The 10,145-nt window shown below is 31.6% G+C and overlaps 1 protein-coding gene across 3 annotated transcripts; it reads right to left on the bottom strand.

The window, feature by feature from the left end:
* Positions 1-1,032: 1,032 nt before the first annotated feature.
* On the bottom strand, positions 1,033-6,406 carry LOC114177685 (uncharacterized). 3 transcript variants are annotated; one of them, XR_003603163.2, is made up of 9 exons: positions 6,125-6,406; positions 5,758-5,842; positions 3,616-3,657; positions 3,123-3,300; positions 2,459-2,511; positions 2,150-2,371; positions 1,662-1,708; positions 1,395-1,572; positions 1,033-1,298 (listed from the first exon to the last, which is right to left on the bottom strand). XR_003603163.2 is itself a non-coding variant. In XM_028063144.2 (8 exons), exons 1-8 carry the CDS (start codon positions 6,352-6,354, stop codon positions 1,518-1,520), a joined length of 912 nt encoding a protein of 303 aa, XP_027918945.1. In that variant the 5' UTR covers positions 6,355-6,406; the 3' UTR covers positions 1,033-1,517. The 3 variants fall into 3 exon arrangements, 1 of the variants encoding a protein (XP_027918945.1); XR_003603164.2 differs by having other exon boundaries at positions 1,033-1,294; XM_028063144.2 differs by having other exon boundaries at positions 1,033-1,572.
* Positions 6,407-10,145: the final 3,739 nt, after the last annotated feature.

The raw sequence follows: 10,145 nt of genomic DNA, 5'->3' as shown, positions 1-10,145 counted from the left end.
TTGTATGTACTTAGTGAAATATAATATGTGCAATCTTCTAACCTCACAGTCAGTACTTAGTGAAATATCTGAGCCAAACAAGATTGCTCCAGTGTAGGATACCACCTACTACGTCCAAAAAATATCATAAGCTGTTTTATATTTGCTGAATATTCATGTTCTAAATCATATGGGTCGATTGTCTGATTCGTGTAGCATAAGATGTTCAGTATATATGTTATCAATTTCGAAGTATTTCCTTGAATTTGTGTTGAGTAGAAGAATAATTGCATTAGATCATCACTCAATTATTTTCTGAACATTCATATGTGCATATAAGCTGTGTAGAATTTCATAGGGTGCGGGAAGAAACACCCGAGACATGTATGAATATGTGCTTATAATATGTGTAAAGAATATATATGCGTGGGCTTTAGTTTCAGTCTTATTGGCTCGTACGCATGTTTCGTTCCATTTAGGATTATAAACTATTTTAGTTTCTCACTCAGTAGTCCCAAAAATTCCGCGCATGTTTCCTGTGTTTGACGTATTTTATTTGTTGGTCATGATGCACATATTACTAACGTCTTCCAAAGCATCAATCATATCATGCGTAAAGTTATATATTATCTTCCGACAGTGAAAGCTTAGTTTCCATTAATTGTTGAAAAAAATATTGAAAAATTGGATTGGTCGACGTCTTCAGATGCTATTATGAATTGACCATTCATATCTGCGAATGCATGAAAGTCGTCATCCTGATAATAAATGAACTCGGACCTTGACAACGACAAAATTCGTCCTTTTATCACGCAAATGAAGTACTATGTTTTCAACCTATCACGCAAAACTTGTCCTTTTATAGATGCCAAAAGACAAAGCAGGAAAGCAAACATATTTATACCTTTTTGTACGAAACACTGACAGTTATCCATTGTTTCTTTAGAAAGCAACCAAAATACCTGCCTGCTTGTAATCACTTTACATCTATAATATAATAAACAAACACAACAGTTTACAAATTTCAATTTTTAAAATAGAAAGTTAAACTGATTGACATAACTTAATTGAAATTAATTTCTTCTTTATAACAGCTTTTGGACCATATCAGTTAATCCAGTTCAGAATCCAAATAGCCAAACCCAACCAATCATTGTTTCTCTGTAGGTTCTTTCCAACTATACAGTTATAACATTAAAAATATACAAAACTTCCCTAAAGGTTTAAAGGGAAAATAAAAAATTCGCCATAGAAAAATAGTTCCGTACCTCTGTTAATTTTGCCTTTGAACAAATTTCACTAGCATACGAAGATCCTGTCTGTCCACAATTTGTTAGTGTTGTGAGACTAAAACCAGTCATCTATATGACAATTATCATTTTTAGCAGCAACAGCAAGCAATAAGCGACTCTTACCACTCTTTTCGCATGCCCAACTATGACAACGTCTAAAATGAATGTTAGAAGGTGTATTCATTCATCTTCTCTTCAAACATGATGTCATTCAAAGTTAAAGACTCATTCCTGTTGACGGCAGCTTTAAACAATGCTAACATGCATTTCTTCGCCAACCACTGTAAATATCTCATTCACTCTGATTAAAGAGGGAAAGGAGAGGATGGAGGAGATTAGAAGCATTTTAGACACTGATAAACATTTACATGAACTTCGTCGCAATCTTACTTGAGAGTGTCTATGTTTGCCTCTGCAAGCCATGTTGTTAAATAAACCTGTTATGTACAATAATATATTTAGAAAATATCATTATAAGGAAACGTATATTACGTATATAATAGAAAAAACATATTCTGCCCCAACTGGCAAAATTATGTTGCTCGAAGACATACACAGTATTCTTACGTCATCGACTTACAAACTTGCTTTTCATTTTTTTTTTCAGTTTTTTAAAATTTTAGTAACTGCGCAAATTTAATTCCGACATTACATTGTTTCTTCAATCAGAGAGGGGAAACTGCGAATGAACCCTTGCAAAGACTTTGTATCCGCATTGACTAAAATCGCACCGGACTCTTATCATGTTAGCTACAGTTCGGCCAATGTATCATATTCTAATTTAGATTTCCAGATCGTAGTGCAGTTTCTAAATGATGGTAATAAATCAAGAAATTTTACAACGAATTCAAAAGCAAACGCGGTATTAAATACAATACCTGTAAAACCTCAGGATTGGGTTGGTTGTCAAATCTTAAAGAGGCAATGTCAGATTTCCCATCCCTGAAACTTGGTGGCACTGGTCCATGAGTCACTTCACAGTACAGATTGCAGTCTGTCAAATCTTTGAATTCATCTTCATAAAGCTGAGTTGACCAATGCAATTGTTTTACCTCTGAAGTGTCATAACCAATGGACATAAATTCAAGAACAAGTAATCGCTGCCCATTTGAAGCAAGTTTCCCAGTAAGACCAAAGTCAGGAATCATATATATAATGAAAATATTTTTGCAGAAATTGCAATTCACCTTCAAACAAAGTTCCAGCCTAAACATCTGAACCAATTCCTCAGCATATTTCTCTGTGATTTCAAACCTTGCAATTTTAGCATAATTGACATGAATAATCTTCAGGTAACGCATCACACTATTATCTTCCTCACGCTTTAGTTATATAGAGAGAAAGTTAAAGATATGAATTGATTTCTAGGTGGAAGAAACATTGTTATCGTTGAATTATTTTCAGATTTAGAATAACTCCTCGAGACAATTTAAAAATTTCTATAATTCAGGCTAAACTTAAACCCTAAATAATTGACTAACAATGCATAGTACTAACAGCTGACAACTCTATCAGAAAGAAGCAGTATGCATTCTGTAAATTTCTCTTTGCCTTTATTCGATTATATCACAATCTTTATCCAATTTAATGGGAAAATTTGCGAAATACAGTCTCATTGTTGCAACTTCCCCGTACACTTACTCTGTGGTCAGTAAGTATATAATGCTTAACATGAAATCAATATTACCTCCGAGGATTAAAAGATTCTACGATGAATTAGCTACCTCATTATGTGAAAATATATTCAGAAAAAAATGAAGGAAATGGGAAAATAACTGGCAAATCGTCTCAACAACTGCGTAACTGTATAAACTATCAATTGCTTATTCAGCAAATATTATATTGCCATACCATGTGAAGTCATTGAATAAAATGTAAATACTGGAATTCCACCACCATCTCCAGCATCTCCAAAATCACTTTGGTCTGCAGAGTTATAAGAAAACTGTAACAGAGGACTACTGCTTGATCCTTTGAAGAAGCACTTCATCGATCTGCTAACATTGATCATGTCACTTACAATGCCTACCTGAAGTTACAAAACATAAAAATAAAACATAACACATACATACAATCAGCATCTTTAAGTAAAACAATCGCCTACTTTAACCATGCGTATGTGACAGCTATATTTATTAAGCACAAAGATGTTAACGAAGCACTAGAATATTGAACAAAAATTTGGAATTCATTAACTAAAATTATATGTCCTCAACAATGAACTTTCAGTCCACCAAACAGCTTAGGTAATTAATACATGTCATAATATGCCGTGACATTTCTTTGCTAGTACAAATATATCAATGGCTCCCGATAGAAATTAAACAATATAGATGTGACATACCATGTCCTTATAACACAACAATAATTTGCTCCTTTGCAGTTCCTGAATCAAGTACAATAACCACATCAATAGATATTAAAACAATGTCATATACTTTAAAGATTATTTTTTAAATAAAAGATATTTATATGGGAGGAGAATAATAAGATTAACGAGAGAATAAGGTATCCGTCAGAGCAGATAGATATACAAAAATAACTGACTTTTGTTATTCTTAACTATTTTTCTGTGAAAGCAGAAAGGACTCTTGTCATCACTCTGTTTTTTTTAGTTTGAGAAAAATTAAACCCCTCATCGATAGAAATTATGTTTAGATAAACATCCTAGAGAAGTAGGAGAGCCAACGGGAACGCATTTTTTTCCCACCCAACTATGCTCAAAAACCTACTATAGGAACCTTCAAGTAGACTCAAATAAACTGTTGTCTAAAAGGACTGTATACTTAAGGAATAAACTTTCAAGAACTTGCATACAGATAATCACTAGGTTAATAACATCTCAACCATTCTAGTTTAAACCTTACTCCGGGTATTACTTTTAAAAACAGCCTATTGCGGATATCACTCAGACAACAAATAGCATTTCATTATTCACTTTATCAAGTGAAATAAAGCACAGCCTGCCCTTGAGTTTGGCTAGAGATGTCAAAGGTTTAATTCCTGATGATTAAGCATATTAGCCAACGTAATGTTTTTAGGACACCAGATTTCCAATATCCCACTTCCGTGGTTCTTGAACCTACAGTAAACCTCCCACTACCAAGATGATCTCTTCTTCCACTCCAGACTACAAACAACTCCCGTGGAATCTTAATCATCTCAAACAACCCCAACCCTAAATTGGGATATCAAAAAGAGGTAGAAAATGAAAATAATGAACATACATGCTGGAATGCAGGTAATATAATCACAGTGAGAAAAAAAACACACCCTCACAACTATCAACACTATGAGACATTTATAACCAAGGGATCCTAAAGTAAGTGAGGCCATTGCAAATTTCTGCATAATTTTAATTCAGAAAACATCAAATATTTGAATATCTGAGGACATCTGTTTAAGCACATCAACCACTATTGTGAACAAGAGCACAAATATAAATATCGCTAACCAGACTTCTCTAACCTCAGACCCACAGTTATGTTCACCATTGAGAATCACACAAAAAAATAGCAATATAAAAGCAAATACAGATTCACCTTCTCAATCTAGAATAAAAGGCTACTTCGTTTGAGAAACTTATCTAAAACAGCCCAGTTCACTATCTCATGTTTTCTCAAAGTATAACTATATATTGAAATATTTATAATCGTAGAGCCTACGTTAATTCAAGCGGATAAGTGAAAGAAATTGATCACAACAAGAACCCACGGCCAAGCTACTTACATGTGATGCCAAAGTTCATATTAAATCAGACAAAATATGGCTTATATAAAGCTCCAATGTGAACTAAATCTTGCCAGTTACGTTGTGTACTGAATATCCAAATGGAAGTTACAAAGAAGTAAAGGAGATAAACTTTCAGCAACAAACACTTATATATTTAATTAGTCTCAACAAACAGAGGTTCTATATGACATGAATAAATACATAACTGGCCTTTGACAAATTTGCAAAAAGCAAAGTGAAATTATTTCTTATAAAATATGGACAAAAAAATTACTAAAACCATGAAAAATAGCATTTTTGAAAACTAATGATAATTTACTGGAAAGAGTTCATCTGCTACCAGCAATAATCTATCAAGTCTACAATTGGCAGTTTCATCAGATGCAACAGAGAGAATACAACCAAACTCCCGGCATTCATTATACGGTAGACACAAAGGCATCATAGGGTGAACCCAATATACACAAATTCAATTTACTTTAAATTACAATACAAAATGTTTATTTTATCTTTTAGTTCATCAGAAACTAAATCCATGACCTCTCTTGTCAAACCAAGGCCATGCAGTGATTTTTCTTTTCCCCTGATAAAGTTAATTGTGAAATACAGTTTGATGTCATTGTATGATATCCGGAATAGCCAGCTTAAAATCATACAAATCTTAATGCAAAAAAAAAAAGAAAAAGAAAAAAGAAAAAAAATGCTTTACACAGAAGTTGAAGAACAAGGACAATAAAACAAAAATCAATAATACCTGCCGCTTAAATAGCTTCAAACAAGCTCTCTTTCTTATACCAGGCATATCGCTCAGAACACCTAATTTCATATCAGGCATGTACCTACATCAATTACAAAACAACAATCAAAACAGCATAACCTCAAGCACCTTACTGGCCAAAAAAAATCTCATTAATTAAAAAAATTAACTCGCCAGAGCAGGAATACTCGAACGGATACAACTCCGCGGAAAACTCCATTGGAAGAAAACATCTAAATTTTCGAATTCAATTAAGTTCACACTGTTACTATGTTCCAAATTCAATGAAGTTCATACTGTTCCTATGTTTTTGGTTTTGAATGCGAAACCGGCAATAGAATGAAACTCAACGTATTGATAAGACCTTTGGGAGAGATGAGAATTAACGAGAGCAGTTGCATGGGATCTTCCAGCAGACGAAGCAGAGAACCATCGATTTTTGAACGACGCCAATTGTGACCATTGGTTCCTCAAATTTCTTTGCGCTTGAGGCCTCCAGAGTCTGAGCACTGATGGCGGTAATGGTGATGGTGTTTGATGTTTCGAATCAGTGGTTCTTGCAGGAGTTGATGGTGCTGAGTCTAGGGTTTCCATTGCTGAGTAGAAGAGCGGCTACAAGTTCCCCTGCACTGCAGTTATATAAGTGCATGCACAGACCCAACATCCTTTATAATTCTTCAAGGGATGCATATAAACTAAAAGACGGTTAAACCCCTACACTCGCTGTAAAAACAAAATAATCAATCAACATGATCATGAATTAGATGTTTAATATTTTGTTTTAACAATCTTTTATCTTATTATCGTTGATATAAGGAAAATAGTAATTTGACATTCATTTCTCTGACAATTTCTTTAACAATAAATTGTCATATTTAGTTGATAAAAATAAATATAAATAAAATTTTAAAATTAAATAATAATGAAAATGATTATTGGTTAGTTGTATAAATTATGGACGCTCTCAAGTTACCATGGTCCAAAATCTCTTCACTTTATTTTGCATGTAAAATTAGGTGAAGTCACGTGAGTTTTAATGAAATATTTAAAAGAAGATTTTGCCCCATGAATTAGTTAATAATTTTGATAACTTGGAAGTTTGTAACATTTTAGAATTCAATACCTTTGTATATGTTTAAAACCATGATTCTTTCATAGTTTATCTAGGTTCTTTGTAGCATATTTCAAATTCAAACAATTATCCTCATAATTATCATTCACATTTTAGCAAAATCTAAATTCTCACTATATTCACATATGCGACTAAAAATAAACAAGTGAAATCTAGTCCAACAAATAATATTAAATATTTGAACTCTCAATCTCATTACTAATTAATTTAAAGTCAAATAATTTTATCCATCGACTATAACTTGAAAATCTAATTGAATTATAAAAATGAAGCCTGTATATTACATTTAGCTTGAAATTTTGTTCGCAGAAAAAAATAACTTGGGTTAAATTCATGCATATCCAATTTCTTAGATCTAAGTATTATAGATATATATATTTTCTTAAATCATCATTAATTTGGAATGATATTAAGGATGCATATGATATTATTCTTAAAAATAATTTGTGAACACTAAGTAACAGTGATTGTATTAATCTTTGGAATGATCATTGGTGTTTTGACACTTGTATATCCAAATATGCTCGAATCCTTATTTTGATAGAATAAGGTTATTGTTTGTTGTTCGCTTAGCTTAAACATACACTTACCGGAACTTTTCTCCTTTTGTTTTTAATTTATGTGATTTTTTCTTCTTTGATGATTAATGGGGAGGAGGTGTATCTAATTGAATTTTGGATGATACATATGTCCTTTTTTCACAAGTTGCTAAACTTTTACAATATAGAATATGTGCATTGGGAAAATTTGATTTAGATGAATGTTGGTCCACCAATTAAAACTTTGGTTATTTGAAAGTTGTTGTATGATCATTTGCATATTGTTTTGGAGGTTCATAAAAGGGTGTGGTTTTGTGCTCTTTGTGCTCTTTGTGTTTTTTGTGTGAGAACAATGTTGAATCTTTATCTAATTTGTTATTTTACTCTTCTATTGTCATGTGGTTATGGGAATGATTAAAGATCATTTTTTAGGATTTGTTGATTTTTTTCTTTGAATTTGATTGTGCAGTTTATGAAATATCCTTGTAGTCCTCTATTTAAAGTGATTAAAGTGAATGTCACTAATTTGATTATTTGGATGATTTGGAGGATGAGAAACTATAGTATATTTCAGGTTCTAATTGCTTTTGCTCCTGCTATCTTTCAAATTCAGGAATTGGTGCTTATGGTTGGAAATAAAACTAAGAAACATGAGTAATGTTGTCTTTTATTTTTTGGTACTGAAAATTTTCAATATTCAAACTAGGGAGAGTATGGTGGTTTCATTTAAGGACGTAATATAATAAGTTCCATCTACTAATTGACTTAAGATAAATATTAACATTGCATATAGGAGTTGCCCTGGTTTAGTTACACGTACTGGTATTTTTAAAGGAAGTCGAGATGAATATGTGGATAATTTTTCAACTCTTTTAGGAGTGCAAACATCTATATATGTTGAGTTTATGTGAGTCATTTATGCTTTGGACATGCATTGTCAAAGGGTTTTCAGAGGCTTTGGTTACAGAATAATTATACTTCAGTTTGTCATGATTTATTGGATCAACGAGTGGTTTCTTGGAGTCTTATATAACGATGACGTCAATGTTCGCATTTTTGTATACATATGCAGTTAAAGGTTTTTCATGTTTTTTTGAAAGAAAAATTATTGTGCTGGTAAGTTAGCTAATTTGACTTTTATTTATATAGAACATTATAAGTGGATTAATGTTTTATTTTTATTTATTTATTTTAATTTTTTTTTCATAATAGGTATAATTTTTCTATGTTTCGTGAAGTGTAATTTCATCATGAATTTAGCATGATTCCTCATGTTTTCTATTCTTTTTTTTTTAATTTATGTGATGACAAATGATTCGTGAACTTTGGAATGTCAGCATTGTTGGATAATCTGCATAAAACATAAATTAGAAGAATTTCCTAAGGTGTGAAAGATTACACTGCCTTTAAGGATTTATATGCACAAATCCTTAGAGTACAACAAGAACATCTCAGATATCCTAAAGATCTCAGAATCTAGCAAGATAAGTTCTATACCTCGTACAAAGTATCAATAAACCTAGGCTCAAACAAAAAGTACATAGAAAATAATAGAGAATTGAAATAAGTGAATAGAAGAAATAAGAGCATCAAGGTATGTCTTAGGAGGAAGCACAAGACATTTATTCATAAGTGGGTGGAGAGAGGAGTTGAGAAAATAACAATAGTCAAAATATTGATGTTGATATAAATACCAAATCAAACTAATTGTAACAATAATGATCAAAACTGAAAAAGTAATGAACAATACAATAATTATTTATTTTGCAATATATTAAAACCACCGTTTCTACAACAAACATAGGTGAGATATCAAACTCACAATGATTCATAATGAGTTTATTTCGAAAGAGTCAACATACCTCTTATTTTTGTTCACATGATGCATGCATTATTAGTTCCTAATGTAAATGAGGAAAGAATCAACGATTAAACAATTGATTAAGAATTCAATTTATGTTCCTAAAAAACAATCCATATAAACACATCAATCAAACAAACTAAACTCAACCATTAAAATGGAATTGATCGACTTTCATGAGTAATTTTCATAATATATCCAACAACTTTATATACATAAGTTCTTACAGAATTTCATTCTACTATACTTCGTCAAATCTTCAAATCATCATAACTAAATCAAAATCTACATATGTACTATGATTGCTAAAATACTCTATCACAAACATTGACTAAAATAACTTGAAATTTAATCTTCATTTGCATGCAGAGTTTCCCAAAGTCCATGATAAATCAAAGCTAGCTGGGGGATTAAAGGGAAACTTAAAGGAAATGGAAAAACATAATCATGGTTCTTTGAATTTGAGAGAGAAAGAAAAATTGGAGAAGAGAGGATAATGAATAAGAAAATAACTGAAGTAATTGTTGACTTGTGTGAAATTATAAGAGATTCAATCACTATTTGCACTCACATCAGGAATCATAACTTTTTTTCCTGCATCCCATGTAAAAAACTTTCTATTTTGCCTTTTTAAATTGGGTATTTTGTAAATAAAAATTCAAAATAACTTTCGTGTAAATCAAAAAATATTTTTTAAATAAAAAAAATTCTGTTGGATAACATAATTGAAATGATTTAATTTTTGGATTGTGAAGTTATGGAAATGGAGATGGAGGAAAAAACTGTCCTGACATTTTTTTTTCTCTTTTTTCATTTTTTTGGTTACAACACACCAGGCTCATAATCAAAGTCC

This window comes from Vigna unguiculata, chromosome 3 (genome assembly GCF_037176805.1).
Source record: "Vigna unguiculata cultivar grain cowpea cultivar isolate G323 ecotype 2 chromosome 3, ASM3717680v1, whole genome shotgun sequence".
In the NCBI taxonomy this organism is placed as follows: domain Eukaryota; kingdom Viridiplantae; phylum Streptophyta; class Magnoliopsida; order Fabales; family Fabaceae; genus Vigna; species Vigna unguiculata.
The sequence above is the reverse complement of the archived record's forward strand: the minus strand, read 5'-3'. Positions and strand labels throughout refer to the sequence as shown.

What these genes read in the sequence shown, in the direction of transcription:
- LOC114177685 (XM_028063144.2), bottom strand. Translation starts at nt 6,354, where the DNA reads ATGGAAACCCTAGACTCAGCACCATCAACTCCTGCAAGAACCACTGAT. An exon ending in TTATTCAATGACTTCACATG is followed by an intron (nt 2,512 to 3,122) that starts GTATGGCAATAT and finishes TTGAAATCACAG; the next exon opens with AGAAATATGCTGAGGAATTG. An exon ending in GGCTGGAACTTTGTTTGAAG is followed by an intron (nt 2,372 to 2,458) that starts GTGAATTGCAAT and finishes TCAAATGGGCAG; the next exon opens with CGATTACTTGTTCTTGAATT.